The following is a 26,215-nucleotide window of genomic DNA, read 5'->3' on the forward strand; positions in this document are numbered from 1 at the left end:
TGAACACGGAGGTGCTGTACGTTCGGTACTTGGATCAATTAGATCGTGAAGACGTTCGACTACATCAACGCGTTACTAAACGCTTCTGCTTTCGGTCTACGAGGGTACGTGGACACACTCTCCCATCTCATTGCTATGCTTCTCCTAGATAGATCTTGCGTGATCGTAGGAATTTTTTTGAAATATTGCGTTCCCCAACATGTAACGCTCAAGTCATTTGAGCTCGCACAGGCAAATGTCCAATTCCACTACTACAGGATGCTGCTACGTGACACTACGATCAGAGACCCTTCGACGTGCGATGCAATAATCGCAAACGGTGGTGTAAAAAACCGTCAAAAAAGGTGCAAAACGTTAGCGATGACGGATGCATCAAAGACGGTTCAGGTTTTAGTTGCGTGTGCGATTCAGGGCATACGGTTCAGTTCAATTAACCATTTTCGATGAGGAGGAACAAAACAAACGGGTAGCCAGATGAAGGTGTGTGCGATGTACATCATACGGTTCACTCGGATGAACTGTTTGTGATTAGGCTACACAAAAGAAACGGTCGGCCAGATCAAGGTGTGTGCGATGTACAGCATATAGTTCACTCAGATGAACTGTTTGTGATTAGGCAACACAAAAGAAATGGTCAGCCAGATCAAGGTGTGTGCGATGTACGACATGCGGTTCACCTGGATGAACTGTTTGCGTTGAGACAAGAGAACATAAATGGTTCAATATAACAAATACCATAAATATTGCAAGGTTCAAATTCAAAGATTACAATGCCCAAATTCAAACATTGCAAGTTGCGTCATTTCTGAAAAGGGATCAGCCGCTGACAAGTCATGTATGGGTTTGACACAATAACTTCGAATTGCTTTGCCATATGCTCTTCCAATACGAAGTTTGGCATTTTTGGAGGCACTTCCATTCCGCAGTACCAGCCGCCTCTGATAATCATACCATTGATCTTTCCTAATTAAATGCGTGTTCAACCTCAGTACCCTCAGCACCTTTGCTCTGGCAAGAAAGAACATGGCGAGTGTAATCTCCGGTGGGGTCCCTCGGTAGGAGTTCAAAGTAATATTTGAGGGATGCAGATCCAGGCATTCGATGTGATTGTCGTTATCAACATCTTCCACCGGGCCTAATATGCACTGCAAAAGAAGAGAACGTGTTAGTGCCTACATGCAGTTTTGAACACTGCTACACGCCCATTTGGTTTGCAGGATTTGTAAAATGCACCAATGTGCCATCTTCGATCTGGCATGATTAACATGGGAATTAATTTGATTACAATCTAGAAACATGTAGCCTTCTTCACAAGAGGTTGGATTGGATGAAAAAATCCCTAAGAAAACTACACTACTAGGAAAAGGGCTATAGATAATATGGACACTAATGGCGCACCACACATGTGGTGCGCCACTACTATATACTAATGGCGCACCATGTGTTGGTACGCCATTAGTGTCCAAATACTAATGGCGCACCACATCCACGGTGCGCCACTACTAACAATTTTTTTTTTCAAAACTAGTAATGGCGCACCAGGGGATAGTGCGCCATTACTAGTTTAACTAGTAATGGCGCACCACACCCTCGATGCGCCACTACTAATTTTTTTTTTCAAAACTAGTAATGGCGCACCAGGGGACAGTGCGCCATACTAGTTTTAACTAGTAATGGCGCACCACACACTCGGTGCGCCACTACTAACAATTTTTTTAAAGTTAGTAATGGTGCGCCATTACTAGTTAAACTAGAACTAGTAATGACGCACCACACCCACGGTGCGCCATTACTAACTTTGCCCAAAAATTCCACCGAATGCACCCCCCCTTGTGGACCGCCTTTTCAATTTTAGAAACAATAAAAGAAAATGATGGAAATGTCAAAAAAATAAGTTTCCCATGTGATATGTGGTCTAGTTGTTGGGAAAATTTACAAATATGAATTTCGACTTTATTTGCAAAATCTCTCTGGAATTTGTAAAATGGGCATAACTTTTGCATACGAACTAGGATTAAAAAGTTTTTTATATGAAAAATCATCTACTCGAAAAGATACATCCGAATTCAATGGGGGGAACCCAGTTGAACATTTTTAGAATCCCCAAAAACCTAACAGAAAAAAGATACGGGACTTTTAAGATCTAGAGGGGGAAAAATGGAAAAAAAATTCAAACTTACTAGTGGTGCACCATTTGCTAGGTGCGCCACTAATAACAGAAAAAAAATAGTTTCAAATTTTTTTTGGAAAAAATGTTCAAAATATGATACGTAATATGAACGGAAGTTTGAAATATTTTTTCAAAATTTCATCACACTCATGAACATGAACAAAGTCCTAGACATCAACAAGGTTTAATAGGATTGACATGCTAGATATATCAACAAGTGCCTGTTAAGTGAGCTGGTGCTGGGGTTGGATAGAACTCTGAAGTTAAGCGTGCTTGGGCTGGAGTAGTGTGAGGATGAGTGCGATTTGACTTGAGATTAAGCATATTGACCCGAGATTAAGCCATAGTGACCCGAGATTAAGAAAAAAAGAAAAAAGTTTGAAAAAAATCTGATTTTTTTTTTGAAAAAAGGTAGTAATGGCGCACTGGTGCGCCATTACTAAGTCAGATAGTAATGGCGCACCGTGTGATATACTAATGGCGCACTACCTGGTGCGCCATTAGTATACCAGATACTAATGGCGCACCTGTGGTGCGTCATTAAAAAATTCTAATGGCGTGATGCTAGTGGCGCACCTGTAGTGCGCCATTAGTAGGCAAAACAGGTGCGCCACTAGCAGGCCTTTTCCTAGTAGTGCCAGTACAGATGAATCCAAAGGAGAAATGCTTATGGACGATTGTAACCATATGAATGAAGCAACCAATATGGGGTCGGGGTGTATGTCCTAAAATCCTCCAAAATTCCTTCAGAAATCATAGTACATTGTCATTGTAAACTTGGGAAAAGTTGCAAAAAATTGAACTCCCTTATGGTTAACATTTAACAGGAAAGGAACATGACCTCGATATACAGCTTCTTCAGGCACGGAAAGCATCTCAGGCAACTGAAAACTTGGTCTAGGTTGGGGACGACAGATTCTACTGCCAAGACCTTCACTGTGCCCAGAGTCTGGGTGAAGCTTCGTTGGATGACAGACGAACATACATCTTCAAAACTAGAAATAACGTTGATATCAAGAAGGAGAGGTATATAAGGCGACTGTTGTACCTGAAAGTTGTAGTATTTGACAGACGAGTAGCCCACTAATTTCAATTTCGGCGCAGAAATGACATTGATTCTTGTTGGACCTTGTTGATCAACTACAAGTAATCTCTCAAGTAAAGGTGTGTCCTGGATGACCATATTGTGGTCCATCTTTTGTGACCTCTCGTTGCAGCACCAGCAACACACATAAATAGTGCGGAGAGTCCTGGAGGTGATGTGCAAGGTACTCGACCAATTCATCGCACGAAGACGAAGGAACTCGAGTGCAGTACAGCCGCGGAGCAGGCGCTCCATGTCATCCTTTGGGATGCGGACGACGACAAGCTCGAGGTGCTTCAGTCGTGGTAGAAAAATAGCGGGCGCGTCATTAAGGGTGGGGGATGGCAGTTCATGAACTTGGCGAGGCGCAGTGTGGGCGCGAAGCGGAGCGCGGACGTTGGCAGCAAGCTCATATGCCCATCATTATAACTTAGCTTCTCGAGCTGATCTATGGCGCGGGATCGGAACCACTCGTCAAGCTTGGCTCGCTCCTTGCCATTGGAACAGAACTTGCCCGCGATAAGGCCTTTGATTGGGCCATGGTGACTGCCGAGGATCTGGGAGAACGCATCCAAGCTTTGGCAATAGCCATGGCAGAGCTTGTGAGCGTGGAGGAGGTCGATAGGGGTGCGGAGCCATAGGGTGCGCCATCGCCGGGAAACGGCGGCTGTCCTCACCCGATTTTGGATTGGGAGGAGGGATATGATGACTATCAACATTTCATCGGGGAGGTTGTTGATGAAGTCTAGCCCTGCTGGAGTCGCTTGTGGTTCTTTCTCGACCCGCCTCTGCTTGTTGGCAGCCTCGTTCTCCACCTCGTCGGCGTGGACGGAAACCTCTGTCTCCATATTCACGCCGTGCTTCAGCAGCCCCGACATCACCACTCCCTCCGATGGGGCGCTTCGGTGGCATCCTCGTACACTGACGGCTTTGAGGACTCAGAGCGGCGTCGAGGATGCGAGCGGAGAGAGAGGAATTGTGTGTGTGGCGAGGATGGGGGGGTGCGGCCGCTCGGCGGCGCCATTAATATAGACCAGTGGGAGCGAGGCGACCGGCGGTCCAAGGCTGTCTCGCTTCCCGGTGAGAACGACTGCTTAATCTCTAGTATGAATGAAATATATGCTTAATTAATTACTGAATTTTAGTTGCAAAAAATAGATAGTGATATTGATTTTTAGCTGCATATTTTGACAAATCGCAGTGTCCCTTGGCTTAGCGCCGAAGTCTGTCTTTAATTTGCATACCGTAATCTGAACCGTTTGCGTTGAAGAGATGCACAGATCCTGCGTTGAGCTTGTACGCTTCCCGGTGAGCCTGCGCACCGGACTGCGCTCGCACGCCTCCCGTTCAGTCAAGCAGCTGTCCACATGGCACCTCCTATAGCCGTTAAAACCAAGACACATGGCGTCACGTGAATGGTTAACCGACGCACACGGTTTGAATTATACAAACGTTTGAGATATTAAAGTGGCAGCTATTATTTTCAAAATGCCTTTGTTGGCTGTCATTATTCGAGTGCGCTTCTCTCAAAATGGACACGAAAAATACCACAGCATGTCGGGTGCCCTTCCATGATAGCATGCCAAGTTTCATGAATTTCATACGAGTTTTAGATTTACTAGAATTTAAAAACAAAGTATCTCAACGTTTTGCCGGCAATCAACGGTGCCCTGGTGTTTGAAATTCATTCCCATTTTTTGCATGCACCCAAGGACACAGATTTGATTTTTCAACCAATTTATATGCACTGGAGCATGCGCATGTAGTTCAAATTTGAATTATGCACATAAATGCATTGAAAACTCAGTTAATGCATAAAAATGTCCAAACGAACCCCGAAAATCACAAAAATTCACAGAACACTCCTGTTGTTCTATGTTGACACGAGAAAAAAATTTGAAAGCACTAAGATGCAATGGATATCGTTTCGTCCCCAAAGGTGGGGCGTTCCCTACCGAAAACCATCATGCTTGTTGTGAGAAGCTCCGGTTTGTGAGAAGCATATACCCAAACCTGCCCCAAATGGGACAAAAAATTTACCACGGCATGTCGGGTGCCGCTCCATGATATAGCATGCCAAGTTTCATGAATTTCAAACGAGTTTTGGGTTTACTGGAATTTAAAAACCATGCATCTCAATGTTTTGCCGGCAATCAACGGTGCCCTGGTGTTTGAAATTTATTCCATTTCTTGCATGGGACCTAAGCATGCACCCAAGGCCATATATTTGATTTTTCAGCCAATTTATATGAACTTGAGCATGCGCATGTAGTTCAAATTTGAATTATGCACATAAATGCATTGAAAACTCAGTTAATGCATAAAAATGTCCAAACGAACCCCGAAAAATCACAAAAATTCACACAACACTCCTGTTGTTCTATGTTGACACGAGAAAAAAATTTGAAAGCAATAAGAGGCAATGGATATCGTTTCGTCCCCAAAGGTGGGGCGTTCCATACCGAAAACATCATGCTTGTTGTGAGAAGCCCCGGTTTGTGAGAAGCATATACCCAAACCTGCCCCAAATGGGACAACATTTTTACCACGGCATGTTGATGCCGCTCCATGATAGCATGCCAAGTTTCATGAATTTCAGACAAGTTTTGGATTTACTAGAATTTAAAAACCAGGCATCCCAATGTTTTGCCGGTAATCAACAGTGCCCTGGTGTTTAAAATTCATTCCCATTTCCTGCATGGGACCTAAGCATGCACCCAAGGACACAGATTTGATTTTTCAACCAATTTATATGCACTGGAGCATGTGCATGTAGTTCAAATTTGAATTATGCACATAAATGCATTGAAAACTCAGTTAATGCATAAAAATGTCCAACCGAACCCCGAAAAATCACAAAAATTCACACAACACTCCTATTGTTCTATGTTGACACGATAAAAAAATTAAAAGCAATAAGAGGTAATGGATATCGTTTCGTCCCCAAAGGTGGGACGTTCCCTACCGAAAACCATCATGCTTGTTGTGAGAAGCTCCGGTTTGTGAGAAGCATATACCCAAACCTGCCCCAAATGGGACAAAAAATTTACCACGGCATGTTTATGCCGCTCCATGATAGCATGCCAAGTTTCATGAATTTCAGACGAGTTTTGGATTTACTAGAATTTAAAAACCAGGCATCTCAATGTTTTGTCGGCTATCAACGGTGCCATGGTGTTTGAAATTCATTCCCATTTCTTGCATGGGACCTAAGCATGCACCCAAGGACAAAGATTTGATTTTTCGACCAATTTATATGCACTGGAGCATGTGCATGTAGTTCAAATTTGAATTAGCACATAAATGCATTGAAAACTCACTTAATGCATAAAAATGTCCAAACGAACCCTGAATAATTCCAATTCTTTTATGATCACTGCAGATAAAAGGTCTAGCAATTCAAACACCGTCCATGGCCACTGTGACCCCATTATGTAATTCAAATCAAGACGAAAAATCAAGTAGATCCCACATAGTTTATTATAACCAACCTTGTGAGATGCAGCACAAAATATCTTCGGACCGTGTCTGAATAAGGGACCGTGTCTGATGACACTTTGCACGCCAATTTTTGGCTGAAGCGATTCCAAATTTTCGGCTTCCGCGGAAATATCTACCTCCCCGCCCCCTCCCCCTTCCCAAAAGCCACATTTCCCCCCTTTCCGCCTTCCTTTCCAAGTTGAAACCTTCACTCCTTGCTTGCAGCGCCGCCGCCTCCTCGCCGGCGACCCTCCTTCACGCTGCTCGGCCTCGCCTATCCAGGCAGGTAATCCACACCCGACCCCCATCCTCCTCCTTCTTCCACATCCCACATCCCCCGACCGCCGGCGCGAGGGCGACACCTTCCACCCAAATCACCTACCCCTCCACCAAATAAGCGTCGGCCTAAGCCATGGTGCACGCAGTATAGCAAGGACCTCAAGGAGCATTTGGCAGCAGAGAAGCAAATCGCAGCCGCACGCACGGATGAGGTCGCGATGGCTGTCATTCGTGCCGACCCCCAGATCTTGGAGAGCACGTCGCCATCGAGGCTACCGTTGACGCCTCGCGCGCCGACGCCGCGACGTGGTTGGCTGCTTTAAACGACAGTTCATGGCGTTTTCTCGAGGCCACCGTCAGTGCCTTCGACAAAGACTACGAGGTGTTTTCTTAGCGTGCACGTGCTTACCTCATCTCGAGAGCCAGCAGGTTGGTGCCCGGAGCGGCTCAGGTAAATCACCACTACAACGAGGGCACCCATGATGCGGAGGCCTCGCCCTCTTCCATGTCCAAGAAGCCAATCGTCATCGATATCTCCGACAATGAGGAGTAGCTTGTCTTATTAGCTCACTATAAGGACCCATGTTCAGTTTGCTAGCTACTGCTTTTCCTTAACAAATTCTAGTGAATTGTGCTATCTACTTTCACCATGCAATCTTCTGCTATAGTGTATATGTTCTATATGTCGTGCAATGTGGTGTTCATTTAACTGCTTGGTTCAATTCTGCAAATGTCATGTTCAATTCTTCAGGGTGCAATATTTCCAAGTTGTTAAGCATGCTTGGTTTGGTTAACTGTCTGATCTTCTATTAGGAGTATGTTATATTGTTCAGTTGGTGTTTAGTTAACTTCTTGGTTCTTTTGTTGTGGCTTGGTTCACTTGTTGTGGTGTTTAGTTAACTGTTTGGTTCAATTCTGCAATGCGATGTTCAATTGTTGTGGCTGCATTCTATTATTGTATACCATGTGAGGAATAAATCGAATTTGGCTGTACTAAATACATGAGAAATAAATACAATTGCTATATTTCCAAGTTGTTAAGCATGCTTGGTTTGGTTAACTGTCTGATCTTCTATTAGGAGTATGTTATATTGTGCAATGTGGTGCTCAGTTAACGTTTGGTTCATTTGTTGTGGTGTTTAGTTAACTGTTTGGTTCAATTCTGCAATGTGATGTTCAATTGTTGTGGCTGCATTCTCTTATTGTATACCATGTGAGGAATAAATCGAATTTGGATGTACTAAATACATGAGAAACAAATACAATTGCTATATTTCCAAGTTGTTAAGCATGCTTGGTTTGGTTAACTGCCTGATCTTCTATTAGGAGTATGTTATATTATGCAATGTGGTGCTCAGTTAACGTTTGGTTCATTTGTTGTGGTATTTAGTTAACTGCTTGGTTCAATTCTGCAATGCGATGTTCAATTGTTGTGGCTACATTCTGTTATTGTATACCATGTGAGGAATAAATCGAATTTGGCTACACTTAATACATGAGAAACATATACAAGTGCTATATTTCCTAGTTCTTAATCATTCTTGGTTTGAATAAATGGGTTTTCCATGTGGCTTGAATTAATCTGATGAATTTGCAATGTGCTTATTTATCATCAATATATTTTACTGATAGCATGCGAACCCTTACTTAACCTGATGACTAACTACCTTATATGTGTTGCAGGGAAACAATGGGAAGCACTGAGGTTTACAAGATGGTACTAACTATTATACCTCGCTTTTTTGTATTCCTTTGCCCAATTTCCAATATAGAGAAGATATTTATGCACATCCTTATTTTCAGGCTTAACTGATGATTACCTCTCAAACCACCTCTCTGGTCAGGAGGCAAGGAAAGTTTTCATACAACAACCATGGTTCAATATTGAAGTGTTCCTGAAGAGGTCGAAGAATGGACGGTCAATCATCCACAGGCACTAGCCTAAAGTTGCAAAGACCTTCAACATGAATGAAGGCTCAATATTCGTCTTCTGCTTCAGCGGTCTTCCAGATGAGATGCATCTCTCTATGTACCGTCTATGATGCTAATTTCGAAAGGTTCTAGATATTGCATGTGAAACTTGCTGCTGGTGCAGTTGTGTAATGGGGTAGTTGGGTGCTGAAGCTATATCATGTTATACTCCGATGTATTTCAATTATGAAATTCTGCTTCCTTAATATGGAAATGGAATATATTATGTGCTTAATATGAATGTCAATTAGATTAGTATATGGATTATTAATAATAGGGCAATTAGCTTGCTAATAGGGTTTTCTATTGCAAACGGTTAATGAGAAACCACCGTGGGCGATGACCTCAGGCAACGCACATAGTTTCTAGGAATAAACCGTGTTGGATCAATGAACAATCACATATGACATTCTCTTCAAAACTGTTTGCGTTACGCCACCTTGCGCAAACGTTTTCCTTGTAGTGACTGTGTGGGATGTATATACGAACGGAAACGTTTAGTGGTGACTGACTGTGTGGGATGTACTTACGACCGAAAATGATTTCGCCCGTATAATTGTATTTTTTAGCACTACTGTACGTATTTCTGTATTTGAGTGCTCGCCGGTCGCACACGACATCATTTTGCCGAGCGTGTGTGCCATGAGGGCATATCCCCAACGGTTTCTGGGTCGTGTGGGAAGGACCCCCCTATCGCCCACACTCACTTGGCGACGGTTCCGAATGCTGTCGCGGAAAGGGATTAAAAACCGTTTGTTTAGGACCGACGCGTACCAGTGTTCGCCTGCATAGACACACTCATATCTGAAGACGTCGAAACTACCCAGATGTGGTCCTATATGTTTAGCATTTGATCTTTAGTACAAGGTTAGAAAAATGTCAATAAACATGAGAATTGGGTACGAGCATGAGAATTGACGGTTGTAAGCCATATTTGAAGACGTCGAAACTACCCAGATGTGGTCCTATAGATATCACTAAAAGTATAGAGCTGCTATAGATATAACTGAACTCTGATTAACATATCTATAGGTCATGAGACAGGCCGTAAATGAAATAGGTGAAGCGTGCAAATGATCTTCGTCATTAGCAACGGCGGATGTAACCGATGTATGGAAAGAGCCTGAGTTAGGAAATGTATTGGGCGGAGCATTCTAAATTTCTAATTAGTGAGGTACCTGAACATATTGGATGTGTCACAGAAGGCTTGTTCTCTTAATTTTTAAAGTAAAATGTGGCAGGACAAAAATAGCGAAAACCTCGAAGCAAGTGAAAAAAAATGAAACAGAGTAATACAACAATAAACGTTGCCAATGGAGCATGAAGAGATCAGTTATCGAACCAAAAACAATTTGAAGGGGAACTAACTGAAGCAGCATTTGGTGCCCGCGTACACTCAGATGAGCCCGGGCATAAACAGTAAATCGTAAAAAAAATTAAATAAATTCATAAAATTCCAATTTTTTTTGCGATGCAAGATCCTCAGATGCGTTATACTCGTGCAAAATACCGTGAAGTTTGGACATTCGAGTAGCTCGTGGCAAAAAAAATCAGGTATGTGAGAAACATTTGAAAACAACACTGTTCTTACACGAATTTGTCTTTTTTGCCGCGCCCTCCTCGTATGTCCAAACTTCGCCAAATTTTGCACAAACATCACATACATGAACATCTTGCTTGCAAAAAAAATATCAGATTTTTGTTTGTTTCTATGTTTTCTATTTTTAAGCACTATACTGTTCACCGGGCTCATCTGAGCCCGGGCACCGAAGTGGATATTCAGGAACTAACTAACTAACCAAATAAAGAATAAATTATCACATCAAGATGCTAACAATACATCACTGAAACAAAATTGTAGATTTGGGAATCCTACAGTAGTGTAGAGAACACTCAATATTTATGGAATTAAAGATCGAACCAACCAACAAATAGAGTAGAAGCTGTGAGGAGGCAAAGAACCAACCAACAAAATAAACAATACAAACATAGTAACTCCATCAACATACATATATATGCACAAATAATTCTAATGCTTCTTGAAGATCCTGACGTCCTTCCAGCGAGACTCCATGCAGCTGGAGTCGTGGTTCTGTGCGTACACGCCAAACTTGAAGTAGTGTGAGTCCCCGCCGCGGCCCTGGACATGCAGCTTCTGCTGGCCGTCGATGTACACGGTGAGCGTCGACGCCTCGACGTCGTGGACCACGTTCAGCCGGAACCATCTGTCATAGATGGCATCCTCGACGAGCTGTCGGTCGTAGTACCGCAGCGCGCCATTGTAAACATGCAGCATGAGCGTGGTGGCCGTCTCGCCGGCGCCGAACACCTGCATAATAGACACCCCCGTGGTGCCGGAGGGGACGTACCCGTAACCCTCGAACTGCCACACGCCGGAGCTGTAGTCGTAGCCCTGCAAGTAAAAGAAGATTAGTAAGATCACTAGACCTTAATTACACCCAAACGAAGTACAACTAATGATGCGGTAAACTTACTGCCATCCTGATCTCAGTTCTTGGGCTGGTATGGCTCTGGCGGGCATGGGGCTTGTCAGAGGCGAGCACCCAGAGCTTCCGCACGGTGCCGTCGAAGCTGTAGCGTGCGCCGCTCGCCTCGTCGTAGGGGCGCTGCAGCACAAAGTTGCTCTCCTCGAGCCTCACCGACGTGAACCCATAGGTTGGGTCGGCCGCTCTCGGTGCGCGTGCGCCCCTGGCTGCAACGCATGACCACGACGCCAACAAGACGAGCAGAGAGACGCTAATCCAAGAGAGAGAGCGAGGAGCCATTGGTACTTTATATCCTACGTGTGTGGCTTCTTGTGCTTTGCCTTGAATTATCTCTCGATGCAGAGACTTGTGATGATGAGATGGGTGGGAGTAATCAAGCTCCCTGTGGTTTATATATAGGCTCTGGCGATTTATCAGTATGTACCTTATGTTCGAAGTTGGGGAATTGACAGCTTAATTAAATAGTGCTCTTGATTTTACACGCAGAGGATACGTTGGATACATGCAGCTTGAGTTGTTCCCTTTTACTAGTGCATATACGAGGTGACATTGGCTGACTAGGTAGGGTGAACAGGCGGCAATTAAACATTGACGGCACGCTGGTATTTTTCGTGTTACCGACGGTAATTCAGAAGGGGAAAGCGATGTATTGATCCCTCCAACGCGGTGAGCCGGTGATAAATCTACTGCGTGTCCTGGCGAACACGGTAGTCTCGCAGTTCAATTTGGGACGACGGCAAGGAGTTAAACAATGGAGACATTATTTTCTGTTCAAGCGAGGGTATGCTTGAATTTTTTATTTTTATTTTAAATTCAAGAATTTTTTTTACCAGGTATTCGTAACTCACTTTTTTTTTGCGGGGATATTTGTAACTCCCTAGCATGCTGAAGAAGCTACCGTGAGGGCAAATAATTTATAGACACCCACCCCCTCCGTTTCTAACTTTTTTCTGAATCCAATACATATAGACACGTTTCAGTGTGATTGTTCACTCATTTCAATCCGTACCAAGGTTATATTGAAATATTTAAAACATCTTATATTTGTGTGTAGAAATTGTAGGATGCTAATATTATATTGTATTGTTGTATTGATCGAGCCAGATGCAGGGTATATATAGAGTACAATATGAGCGAGAGATTTGGAGTAGACAGCAAGTCGTACATGATTTAATCCTATTATATATCTAACTTGAACATAATTATACTTCTAACATTCCCCCTCAGTCATGGCACGAGTGAAACAGACGATTGCAACTTAATTTGAAGTCTTGTGCTTCCGTCTTTGAGGCCTTCCTTCTATGGAAAGCCGAAATGCTCTTTTCGGCCCGTTTTCGCATATCTTCGGCTTATTATACACTGAAGAGCCATCTTCGGCCTAAGGAAGACTGAAATGTCCCTCTTCGGCTTCAGCTAGGCCGACAGGGTCATAGTACTGATTTCTTTGATTTAGGGCATACATTTTCGTAATTTCTTATACAAAACAATATTTAAAAAAATCATGCATTTGTTGGTAAAGGCTCAAGGCGAAGAACATTCTTGGGGATACGTGTTACCCACACCTCTCCAACAAAGATTACCGTCCATGTCATGGGTGTAACCTTTGGGATGAATCTTAGTCTCCTACTTTGTGCTTGCTTCTGTTTTGTGCTTTTAATTTCAAGTTTGTGTTGTGTCAGCTTGCTCCTTATTTATCTTGTTGCCACCAATATTATCGTGTAGGGTGATTCACTTAGTCGCATTTAGAGTACCTACAATTTCACAATCAACAGTGAGGGCACCAAAAAGACCTTTTAACCGGAGTCTGCAACTGATGGTTAGAATTTATGAAAACCCCACTAATGATGGGCCTTTATTTGTGCACTCCTCTAATAGTATTGTGGACCATATCGGCTAAACGGTTAAGCCCGTCACTAGTGCTCTGACCTCTACTAAAGTGCATCCCATTTCATCTCGTCACTAGTTTATTTGGCCCAACCCACTAAGCTCACCAACCTAGGAAGTATATAAAGGTATACCTAACCCTAACCCCCTCATTCCTCTTTCTTCCCTCGCCTGCCGCCAACCCTCTCCTTCTCAACCGGGCTACCACATATGCCTCTCCCCAACTCCCTTTCTCGAACCATCACTCACCGATGAGCCGCCGCACTGCACGCCCCTCAGTCATCGGTGTCAACTTCCAGGCCTCCCCTACAGCCACAAAACCGCCACTCTCCCTCCCCCCACTGTGTGCCTCTCGCTCCTCCATCGCACTGCACTCCTCTCCTCCTTCGTCGATTTCAAGATCTGGTATTTGATTCTTAAAATAAAGATATTATTTTGTTTTTCACAATTTCTTCTATATATATATACTCGTTGTCAAAGATAACATTGCATTCATACCACAAGTCTAGTTTCCTAGTAGATATGTTGCTGTCTTTTTTGCCATTTATTACTCCAAAATTTAAGAATTGGAACTCTAGAGTAGGGAACTCTAGAGTAGACTTATCCAATAGGTTTGGTGGAGCACAAGCCTTCGACAAACAAACATAGTGTGGCTAGGATAACATCACATAATATATTCTTATTTGGTAATATTTCAGACACAATGATCTGCAAATGGAAAGAAGTGTCAAGCATGAGAATATATAACAAGTTTCTTGATATATAGTTACAGTCACCAACATATGCGTATACATTGTTATAGCATTCAAGTTTTATTTTATTGCACATATCTTAAGTGACTCATTCTTTCAATTTCTTTGACTTGAATTTATTATGGTTTGCAGAGAGGTCGTCATCATGCAAAGGCATAGCAAACTATGTGTCTCCACATCCACCCCTATGTCCGGACTCCAAGATTGGACAGACCTCCCAAAGGATCTGTTACAATCAATTTTCTCTCGCTTAGGCTCAATCCATGACCTTCTTGCCTTTGTTGCAACCTGCCGTTCTTGGCGGGTTGCATTAACTTCATACTCATCCAAATCCACCTTATGCACTTTATTCCCGCCTCTGCTCATCCAGCCCAATATTCGTGTCCATGTTCCTCGTCCTCCATGTAACAATGGTCATCGCAACTTACAGGCATATAAAGTTATCGATCCAGCCAAGCAAAGTGCCATTGGCCTTCACTGCCATATTGATGAAGAAATTTTGCAGACGATGCGTTGTGCTGGCCCTTCATATGGTCAACTCATCTTCTACAACCATGGACATTGCGTTGTTGTTGATCCTTTTAGAGGTACCAAGGTTTCACCTCCACGTCTCCCATTACGTGATGAGTATAGGAAGCTCAACTGGTCTGATATTCCATTCAAACAAAAAATAATGGAGCTCCAACAACTAGTTACAGAGTCTTACTGCAGTGCCATTCTAACAGCTCCTCTTGCATCACCAAACTCGCATATGCTTGTTAGCACTGGCCCCTCCTTATTTAGTTGGTCGGTTGGAAGTGATACTTGGTCTGAACTCCAGTGTTCTGATGTACAAATAATTCAGATTGTGGAATTCAACGGCCAATTCATTGCCATGGATCTTCGTCAACAGATATACACTTTGGAGATGGCCCCCAAGCTTAGACTGCAGGAGATAACCACTAACTGCCCCCCTGACTTGACCAAGAGTTGCCAAGACCCGTCTAGAATATCATGGCTAGTGGTCTGCGGTGACATGCTTCTGATGTTGGTCCATTCTTGCACGAGTATTCAGTACAATGCCAGTGTGTCATTTATCCGCACGGTCCATTACCTTGACATGTCAACCAAGCCTGCAAAATGGGTGGATATGGAAAAGCTGGACAACTGGGCCATCTTCACGGGGAGTGATATCAGGAGTACATCATTTTCTTGCATGAACCCAGAACATTGGGGAGGAAGGAGCAAATGTCTATATGTTGCTCGTTCCCCTAAACCTTGGAGTGAATATGGGTTAGGAAATGAGCCAGATCCATCTGTTGATCCCACCCATCAGCACTTCAGGATCTGGTGCCACCTGATGCAACCCCTTTGGGTGTACCCGAGCATGCTCTATTCAGATGGCCCTTGATCGTCACGTGTACCTACAACTTGCTGGTCTAACTATATATGCTCAAGCTTATTGGGAAATTTCCTCTTCTGCATCTCGGGTATGAGTTTGGAGATGTTCATGGTGACATTAGCACTCGGAATTCAACCTTTGCCTTATATTTTGGTGCCCCGGTTTCTAATACTTTGTAAGAGATGTTTATGGTGGTTGTGTTACTGCTTAAGCTGAACCTCCTAGCCTTCTATAGTTTTTTTTGTGATGTTTAATGTTGCACTGGATAGATGTGTGATACTTTTAACTATTTGTTGCTTCATTTTCTACTGTCGAGCTTTAAGCGTCTTTTTATTTCTGTTACAAGATAATGTTCATACTTGGTATGCCTCGGGCCCTCGGGATTATTGACAGAAAGGCCACTGTCGCGTTGCAGATTAGCACATGATGAGTTGCATTACCTTGTTTGCATAACTAACGTACTTCATGCTTTTGAATTCACAATTGGTGAATGTACCTTTTGACTTGATTGGCGGTCCTATGCTGACTCACCAGCAATGATCTTAACAGCAAAGATTACATAAAGATGCATTTTGATCCATTTTTAAGAATGCCTCATGATGATAACCCTTGTGGCTCTCGCAAAAGATGATTGAAATTATTCCTTTCCCCAACCGCATTAGTCAGCAACATATATTTTGAGAAAGTTTATATATTTACTCCAACAACAGCCCACAAGATTGTACTAATTGATTACCTCCGATAAATTAACAGCACTTTACATGAGCCCATCACACGAACCAACGAAACGACATGAACAGCAGTACAACAATAACATGGACATGAATCACATATATAGTGGTCACTTCAACAAATATATATCCTCTTATTTTTGCGTAATATTTTCCTTAGTGGCTAGTAGCATGCAGCTGGAATCTTCAGTTCCCTACTTCAGCACAGTGGCGGCATGGTCTCCCTTTGTTTTTCTGGCCCTATGATGACACGGTAAAAGAGAGACCCTATAAAAGATAAAAAGAGAGATACTAAAGCAACGCCGAAGCCAAAAGCCACCGACCGATCCAATCTGAGCTAATGGTGGCGAGTGGCGACCATCCCTGCTGCAACCCTTAAGCTTAGCTTTTGCCTGCATATTCATGGTTCAGACAAAAACAAGTGGATTCATCATGAATATGCCATGAACATTCTGAGATGATTCGACGATGATTCTCGGCTCGAGTTCGGGTCTTACCATTGGCGGCGCGGGCTCTTCGGACGAAGGAGAGGAAGATGATGATGATGGCGGCCGCCGCCACGATGCCGATGATGATGGCGAGCGTCTTCCCGGAACCATCTGACGAACATAACAGATACAACACGTGGATGTCAAGATAAGATTCATCCCACTCACTCCATGCATGTGCTCTGTTTGATAATCCTTTACAACTACTAGTATTGTACAAATGTAGCTTTGTGCAAAGTGGCCAAGTGAAAGTCTCAAAACTCAAAAGCTACAGCGCAAAGCAGAAAAAGCTACGGAGTACCCTAGCAACGGTGGGTGCCAGAGAGATATACGGACGATGCAAAGCAGGGCAGGATCATTTTGAATCCACTTTGTGATATGCTTGGCTCAATGAAGAAGAAGAACAGGAAAGTGAATCCACATGAAAGTCTTTCTGAAAGTTGAGATTTAAATAGTGTTGGCCAAAAAGCCCTTTCCATGGTCTCTTTGGTACTACCTTTGCTGCAGTTCGCACACACCATCATTTGCTGCTAATCAGTAACTAGGAGGGCCATCTACTATGCCAACGTGCATGCATTAGGGAATGCATGCCACAAGCAGGGTCGAACTGTCAACTTGCCAATGTTAACTAGTTTACACACTGTAACAGTAGGGTAAGTAAGATCTACTTGCATAGTGTGAGGAAAAATAAAACTGAAGGAACGTTCTACCTGCCGCCCCTAATCATTGATGATACCCTAGGCAGTAGTCATTCCTAATTTCCGGAGTAGATTTTGACGGAGGGTACCCTCACCATGTCGCCCACTGTTTATATTGTCAGTCTAAGAACCTACTTGGTCGGCTACCACAACATTGACACACTTCAGTTGTAGCCAAGTATGGCCTGATAAGATTTTCTTTAGCTTTGTCGAAGTGTGGTTCTGAAACAAAACTCTAACCAAATACTCCTTCTATGTGGTTCTGAAACAAAACTCTAACCAAATACTCCTTCTATGGAGTATTTGCCTTGCATTGTAGTGCCGATTAACAGGTAAAATTAAACCTGAAGAAAAGGCAACTAGCATTTTGTAAATAGCAACTGTAGTACGTACGTGCAAATCTAGAAAGCTTCCCCTAAATTTATACGTGCGGCCATCATGGTGCAGACATGGACACAAGGTGGTGTGTACCCTGCAAAGCATTTGAATATGCGGATCTGTTTTCGATAGTGGCCTAATGGGTGATCCTAGCGAATTCTTAACAAAGATAATCGTACGCCCGTCTCAAAAGAAGGCATAATTGTATCCTACGCGTAGTGCAAGCTAGCTCTGCATGGACCATTGCAAGATCCAACAAATATATTCGGATTTCCGTAACAAGTAACCGGATTGGCAGCGGCAGGGCTCCCGAAATCGATGTCCATTTTCTTCAGCGTCCGAGCCGATCATCGATGCGAGGCGCGCACAACTAGATAACGGTAATTAAGCCCGGAAATTAAGGTGGTACGTACACGCCGTGTGATCATCAATCAGCAGCTGAAAATTCTACGTCGCGCAAGTGGAAGGAAGGATCTGAGGAGGGCAAGAAGTCGCCAATGGTGGCATGGTGTGGTGTGGTTACCTTGGACGTCGCCGTACGGACGCGGCACGAACCCGTATCCGTATCCGCTGCCCGCGCCCGGGACGCCGACGGTGCCGCCGCCAGCGATGCCATTGCCTCCGCCAGCGATGCCGTTGCCGCCGTCACCGATGGGGCCGGCGTTGCCGCCGCCGATGACGTTGCCTCCTCCGGGGGTGGCCCCGCCGCCGCCGGTGCCGGTGCCGGCATTGGACCAGAAGCGCGCGTAGCACTTGCCGAGGTAGACCTCCCCGGCTGAGGCGTCGCCGCAGCCGGCCTTGAGCTGCGAGGCGGCGACGGAGACGCAGTCGGTGCAGGCCTTGGCGCCGAGGTCCCCCACGCACTGCGACATGGCCTGCACGTACCCGGCCGCGCCGGCGCGGTACGAGCCGTCGGCGGCGGGGGACGACGCGGCCTGGAGCGCGCCGAGCGCCGCGTCGCGCAGCGCCGCGACGCCGGCGTCCCCGCTCTCGCCGCCGCACTTCTTGAACAGCACCGTGTTGTCCGGCTTCCCGAGGAACGAGTCGTTGCCGTAGCGGACGAAGCACGCGCGCAGCTGCACCGCGCCGCCGGCGGCCGAGTTGCAGAGGGAGGAGAGTTTGGAGGCGGACGCCTTCACGCAGACGCCGCAGACGGCGGCGGGGAGGTCAGAGCGGCACTGGTAGAGCCCGACCAGGCCCGTGGCGGCGCCGGACGGCGGGGTGTAGTTGGCGTAGGGGGTGGAGGCCGCGGTGTCGGTGAGGGTCGAGAGCACGGCGTCCACGTCCGCGGCGTACTGGGTGCCGGCGTCGTAGCGCGCCTGCGAGCACCCGGCGTACACGAACGCCGTGTAGTCGTCGGCGCCGCGCGCGCGCACGGCGAGCAGCGAGATCAGGATCGGCAGCGCCGTTGCTGCAAGAAACTTCCACATGCTTGGAACTTCTCGGCTTCGACGTGCTAGTGTTTGATGCTTCGGCAGACGTAGGAAGCTGAGGAAGATAAGCGCGGAGCAGAATGGCAGGGCAGTAGCTAGTGTTCTGAGTCTGGAGTGGAGTAGGCTTGAAAGGGTTTATAAGGAGCTAATCACTCGGGTCAATAATACAGGTCACTGTCACCAGCATAGTATTGTTTTTTTCCCCGAGAGTAGCGTACCATATCTTTATAGAAGGGAGAAAACAATTTACAAGATCCGTGCGATCAATGCGAACATCGATCACCCGAGCACCCACACACACCTACAAGAAGATCAATCGTGATCTCTCACAAAACGATCTAATCCACCCACACCTACACCTGCACTGTGCCGGTTGTGAATTTCGTCAAGGATGGCTCTAGCTAACTCATTGCAGTCCTTGACTTGTTCCGGTCGGTTGAACACCTTAGCGTTCCTCTGCTTCCATAACAACCAAGCCGCGGCAATGACGACTGAATCAAAGCCTCGCTTGTGTTTCCCTTGAAAGCCAGATCGTGCCCTTAGCCACCATTCGGCAAATGTATCCGTGCTGTTGGGGGGGGGGGAGGGATGTTGATTTGCAGGGAGTCAAAACACGTGTAAACACATTGCACCACGATATGCTCAACCGTGTCCTCGTCCTGCAAACAAGTGTAACAAGGCGAGGGGTTGTCCTGCAATCCATGTCGTGCCCGTCTGTCGGATGTCCATAATCGGTGCTGCACCGCGAGCCAGACAAAGATCTTGCACTTGAACGGCGCCCAACTACGCCATATCGCCGCAGCTGTAGGCGATCCGATCGCTCCTTGGTTGAGCCTCATGTAAGTGGATCTCGCCGTGTATATACCCGATGGATCATGCGGCCAAGAGAATGTGTCCTCCATTTGCGCATCTCTAGGCACCGTTGCGATAGCATGCCTCAAGTGAACTGTTTGTAGCAGTGCTTCGAAAGATATCTGCGGTTGAACGTCGACTGCCCACCTTTCGCCGATCAAGGCCTGGGCCACCGTGCGGGAGTTTCTGACCCTTTTTTCCACTCCAGCCACTAGCATGGGCGCTATGTCCCTGACGGAAAATCCATGGATCCACCTATCCCTCCAAAAAAGAACCTTGTCTCCTTTGCCCAATGTGATCTGCACCAGGCTGTCGAATACTTGCCTGGCGTCATCATCCACCATAAGCCCGAGCCCGTGCCATGGCCTTTGCGGATCTGTGCGCCGCAGCCACTCCCATCGCACCCTAAGTACTAGTGCTTGCAGACTCAAATTTTTCACTCCCAGGCCTCCGAAACAAGTCGGCTTGCAGATCGCGCTCCATGCCACTAAGCATTGACCTCTCCATTCACTTGATCTTTCCCAGCCCAGAAAAACGCACACATCCATCCATCGATGTCCTCGAGTACCCAGCCAGGGGCCTTCATCACGAGCAATTGATGTACAGGTCTCGCTGCGAGCACCGATTTCACGAGTACAAGCCGACTGGATCTCTGCAATAGTCCTTTCTGCCAAGCCGGGAGGCAATGCCGAACTTGGTCCAAAAGAGGCTGCCAATGAGCCTTAGTGAGATGCTTTATGGCCAGCTGCAACCCGAGGTATTTGCACGGGAATTCTCCGATGGGGCATTGCAGCTTCTCAACTCTCGCTTTGTCGTCCTGGTCCTCGGAGATCAGGATCGCCGATGATTTTCTGTAATTGACCCTCAGTCCCGAAGCTTCTCCAAATAGCTGCAGCGCGATTCTGTCGAACAAAAGGTCCTGATTTGTAGGTTTTACGAATAAAGCCACGTCATCCGCGTAGATAGATAGTCGTTGGGTCGCCGAGATTCCGGTGTATGAACTCAAAACTCCGTCTGTCATGGCCTTGGAGACCCAGGCCGTGAGGGCCTCCATGGCAATGACGAAAAGCAGCGGGGAGACCGGGTCCCCTTGTCGCAGTCCTTTAGCATGCCAAATCCTCCTTCTCGGGACTCCATTAACCAACACTCTGGTGCTCGATGTTTGCAGCAGGACAGCTATCCACCTGAGGCATCTCCCTCCAAAACCTTTGGCGCAGAGTACTTCGAACAAGAAAGGCCAGGACAAGGAGTCAAAAGCACGGGATATATCTAGTTTTAGGAAGACACCTCTATTCTTTCTGGCATGGATCTTCCTTGCCACTTGCTTCACTAAGAGGTAGTTGTCATGCTGGTTTCTTCCGCGGATGAACGCAGACTGGTTGGCGGCCACTAAGTCCTTCATGCGCGGTCTGATACGATTGGCCAAGAGCTTGGCGAACAGTTTGGAGAAGCCGTGCGGTAAACTGATCGGTCTATAATCGCCCACCTCCATGGCGTCCGACTTCTTAGGTATCAAGACGATCAAAGCACGATTTAACCTTGCAAACCCTCGATCATCTCCAACGCAAAGCTTGAGGAGCGCGGCCATGATGTCGTCCTTGATAATTGTCCATGCTCTTTGGTAGAACTCTGCCGTGAATCCGTCCGACCCGGGAGCCCGGTCCGGGGCCATTTCCTTGATGGCTGACCAGACCTCCTCAACAGTGAACAGCGCGTCCAAACTGCTCAAATCTTGCAGAGTCAAGCCTAGCATTTGTAGATTGAGCGTGTGCTCTCTAGCCTGAGCCGTGCCAAGCAAGTTTTGGAAAGTCTCCGTGAAAATCTCTTCTTTGCGAATCTGCTCAGTGGCGATCTCTTCACCTTGTCTAACCTGCGGTATGAAGTTCTTGGCTCTCCTTCCGTTCGCAACCAACTGAAAAAACTTGGTGTTGGCATCTCACTCACGAAGCCATCTGTGTCTCGATCTTTGCCGCTCGATCGTGCGTTCTAGCGACGCAAGCCCCAAGAGTGCAAGCTTGAGAGTTCTTCTCAGCCACGTCTCTATCTCAGTGAGCCCTCTAATTTCCATTGCTTGATCCAGGCGGAGAATTACCAGCGTGGCAATGGCAATTTGGAGTTTTATGTTCCCAACTTTCCTCTGACCCCATGCTTGAAGCGCCACCGCTGTGTTACGAAAGAGTGCGTCGAGTCTCTTGAATGGGTCCACAATGGAATGGTCACAATGAAGGAAATATGCCCTAGAGGCAATAATAAAGTTATTATTTATTTTCTTATATCATGATAAATGTTTATTATTCATGCTAGAATTGTATTAACCGGAAACATGATACATGTGTGAATACATAGACAAACAGAGTGTCACTAGTATGCCTCTACTTGACTAGCTCGTTGATCAAAGATGGTTATGTTTCCTAGCCATAGACATGAGTTGTCATTTGATTAACGGGATCACATCATTAGGAGAATGATGTGATTGACTTGACCCGTTCCGTTAGCTTAGCACTCGATCGTTTAGTATGTTGCTATTGCTTTCTTCATGACTTATACATGTTCCTATGACTATGAGATTATGCAACTCCCGTTTACCGGAGGAACACTTTGTGTGCTACCAAACATCACAACGTAACTGGGTGATTATAAAGGTGCTCTACAGGTGTCTCCAAAGGTACTTGTTGGGTTGGTGTCGTGGAATTGTCACGGCAGATGTCCTCAAGCTAGGACTTAGTCGTGGAGCCATCGCCGCTAGGAAGCTTGAAGGGGTTAAACGGGACAAGGAACACGAGGGTTTTATACTGGTTCGGCCCCTTACGGTGAAGGTAAAAGCCTACGTCCAGTTGAGGTGGTATTGATTAGGGTTTCGATAACCAGGGAGCTTAACTGCTATGCCTGGCTCTCGACGAGATCTTTTCTGCCCCTAAACCGCTGCCGGGTCGTCCCTTTATATAGAGAGGTTGACGCCCAGCAACTCTCAGAGTCCCGTCCGGCTCTTAAGAGTGTCCGGCTCGGACTCTCAATTATTCTTGCCTTACACTACAAGTTCTACCTTAATGATGGTTGTAACTACGGGCCTTAAGCCATATCCGGGTCTTAAGCCCATCTTTGGCCCACCGTCTTCAAGCTTGGCGCCGGGCTTCAGGTGATGACCATTATGAGTAACCCGGCCCCTTCTGGTGGGTGACTCTAAGGTTTATATCCTCAACATTAGGCCCCAGATTGATTTGAGCCGGCTCATGTCAACGTTCAATTCTTTCGACAGAAAAAACTCCGGCTTACAATTGCGTGAAGGCCATAACCCGGCGTGACGTCATCCTCTGGATTCCGGGTAATCCGCCGTGATGTCATCTTCCATTAAGTCCATTTTTTATTCCACCATATCTGCAACGGATCTTATCTTTACTGCCATCCCGAAAATCGAGGCGCCTCTTGGGCGAGATAATCGCGCCGTGACCTCCTCGTTTCTCGCGCCCACTTATGAGTCCGGCCTTATAAATAACCCGACCCTCGGGTCCTTTCCATTCTCCCCCTTCTGTCATCTCCTTCCTCTCGCTACTCCTGTGCTGTTCGAGCTCCGCCGCCGCCGTCGCCGCTACAGAGCTCCTCGTCCTCGTCGACCTTGGCCGCTGCATCACCCTGAACCGTCCAGAGAACCGCGGCGAACCCTCGCAGCACACCTCATCTGTAAGTTCCGTACTCCTCGCGGAATAGATCTACGTCAAGCTCATGCTGTTCTTCCGTGTTCTTCGTCGTCGCCCACGAGTCCTTGGTAGTTTTTAATTTTTACTGCCTTTCCCGATCTCTATCTGCATAGGACGGCCGCGGTAGCTGTTTCACACCCATTCCAATGTTCATAGATCCCTTTCTACTGCATAGAGGTCCCGTTTGAACCTGCAAACTTTCTCCTGCGTCTGTTTTAGGTCTAGAAATTTTCCTTTTCAGCCGACCGTTTTGATCCAAATTATTTACTGCGATGTGTGAAACCTGTTTTTCACCACACTTAGTAAAAAACTGCACCTGCCGAATCATGGCGATTTACGTTTCCGGCTTAAAGAGGCCACGCGCCGTAGAATTTTCTGGCTCATTTACAATAAGGCTGTAGACAATTGAATTACTCTCAATACCTCCAACGGCTTAGATAACCCGATGCACTTGGATATATGTCATTAGGCCCCTCCATAAGCCGCCACTTGAAATATTGAACTGTAAATTTCCTCCGGCTTATAATTAAACCGGACATATTTCCCTTTTATCATAGGCTTCTGACTTTCACCATGCCTCCCAAAGCTCCCAAAGCACCCATCACTTGCAATTGGATGAGGTCCAACGTCACCGACGAGACCTTAGCGGACTTTGTGAAGTTGGGTTATCTGCCCAAGAAGGACGTCATGTCCTACCGTGCCCCCGACCCATCAGAGGAGAGACCACAACCAAGGGACGGGGAGGTGGTCATTTTTGCGGATCATATGAGCCGGGGCTTCGCACCACCCGGCTCAAAGTTCTTTAGAGACGTGCTGAACTTCTTTGACCTGCAGCCACAAGACATAGGACCCAATTCTGTGTCCAACATATGCAACTTCCAAGTGTTCTGCGAAGTCTACCTGGGAGAAGAGCCCAGCCTGCTGCTCTTCAGAGAGCTCTTCTACCTGAACCGCCAGAACGAGTGCGCCAACGGGCCAAGCTTGGAACTCGGTGGAATCTTCATTCAACGACGGAGAGACTGCCTTTTCCCTTACGCCGAGCCGCCAAGCCACCCAAAGGACTGGAACCAGACGTGGTTCTATTGCCAAGACACGTCGCCGGCTGACGAGAGCCCGCTGCCCGGCTTTCGCCCCTCGCGTCTGGAACCAACTCACCCTTTGTCCGACAAGCTATCTCAAGCGGAGCGCCAACCTCTGATCCCCACCATCAACAAGATCAAGGCTGTCATGGGCAATGGTCTCAACGGAATTGATCTCGTCCGGGTCTGGATCTCGTGGCGGGTGATCCCTTTGAGCCGCCGCCCCGGCTTAATGTGTGAATACACAGGCCGGAAAGATGACCCCCTGCGACAGAGCCGCAACGATCTTCCTGAAGACGTTGCCGAGGACATGACCAAGGCTCTCTTGAACGAGAGTTTGGCAGACTGCGGGAGGACCGGCTTAAGCCCCTTCTGCAAGACCAACCCGGCCCCAGCGGTAAGCCGCTGACCTGAACATCTTATTTTCTTCTGCAAATAACTTTCCTCTGAACCTTAAGAAATCGTCATTATATTGTTCAGGCTGATGACAAATTCTGGAAGGTCAAATATGACCATGAGGCGGCCAAGAAGGCCAGGAAAGCCAAGAAAGCCGCCAAGAGAGCCGCTCCCCGCAAGAAGGGAAGTAGGCCTACTGCTTCAGAGCTGCTGCAACTAAGCGACAGCTCCGAGTCAGAGGTAACCCCTAAACCTGTAAGCTCTTGTTGTATTTGTTATTTTATTTCTGTTCACCTTATCAAGACTGCTCATCAACAGGATGACACCGGAGCCAGTAACCCGGTGGTTGAAGAGGTAATGACACTTTCCTCCGACTCGGAGCCCTTGCCAAGGCTGAAAGTCCAAAGGGTAACCCGGAAAGTAAGATTTTCACATCCTTTAGCTTATCAAGATCCTCAATTTCTTTTGAAGCGACAGATTCATGAGAGCCGGCGGCACACCCGGACCAACAAGGACGCTGACCTCTCCTCCGGCTTACCTGACGCGTCGAGGAAACGCCGAACCGAGGTTATCTCCAACTTGTACCCTTTTCATCCTTTGGCAGGTGTTATACGTCAACCGCTCAATTCTTCTGATTCAAACTATCAGGAAACCTCACCCTCCTCTGGTGACTCGATGCAATCAAACCTGCCGGCCTTCAAGACCGTACCCGGGTAATGATGATCATCTCTTGTTGTGCTTATCTTTGCTCATACTTTTGTACTAACCTTTTTTGTCCTTTCAGTGCCCAGGCAAAGCTCACCAAGAGGGCGAAAAAGAACAAGCCGGTCGAAGAGCCGGACTTGCCTGAACCGGAGGTTGCAGCTCAAGAACCGCCAGCTGCCTCTGCTCCTGAAGCCACCGCTCCAACCGACAAGCCAACCGCAGAAACTTCTGCTAACCCGGAGACCTCCAGCC

General features: G+C 46.4%; 2 protein-coding genes and 1 long non-coding RNA gene across 3 annotated transcripts; 1 reads left to right on the forward strand and 2 right to left on the reverse strand.

Annotated features, from left to right (window-relative positions):
* Window positions 1–11,013: 11,013 nt before the first annotated feature.
* On the reverse strand, window positions 11,014–11,770 carry LOC109763675 (citrate-binding protein-like). The gene is made up of 3 exons (XM_020322535.1): window positions 11,715–11,770; window positions 11,480–11,675; window positions 11,014–11,397 (listed from the first exon to the last, which is right to left on the reverse strand). The coding sequence occupies exons 1-3, from the start codon at window positions 11,768–11,770 to the stop codon at window positions 11,014–11,016; spliced, it is 636 nt and encodes a 211-aa protein (XP_020178124.1).
* Window positions 11,771–13,073: 1,303 nt separating this feature from the next.
* LOC120969375 (uncharacterized) lies at window positions 13,074–15,816 on the forward strand. Its single transcript, XR_012190096.1, has 2 exons — window positions 13,074–13,780; window positions 14,260–15,816. It is a non-coding gene; the product is annotated as an uncharacterized lncRNA (long non-coding RNA).
* A 495-nt stretch (window positions 15,817–16,311) lies between these two features.
* On the reverse strand, window positions 16,312–19,351 carry LOC109763688 (plasmodesmata-located protein 6). Its single transcript, XM_020322547.4, has 3 exons — window positions 18,327–19,351; window positions 16,737–16,838; window positions 16,312–16,631 (listed from the first exon to the last, which is right to left on the reverse strand). Exons 1-3 carry the CDS (start codon window positions 19,231–19,233, stop codon window positions 16,621–16,623), a joined length of 1,020 nt encoding a protein of 339 aa, XP_020178136.1. The 5' UTR covers window positions 19,234–19,351; the 3' UTR covers window positions 16,312–16,620.
* Between the last annotated feature and the right edge of the window lie 6,864 nt (window positions 19,352–26,215).

Source organism: Aegilops tauschii, chromosome 7 (assembly GCF_002575655.3).
Source record: "Aegilops tauschii subsp. strangulata cultivar AL8/78 chromosome 7, Aet v6.0, whole genome shotgun sequence".
Taxonomy (NCBI): Eukaryota; Viridiplantae; Streptophyta; class Magnoliopsida; order Poales; family Poaceae; genus Aegilops; species Aegilops tauschii.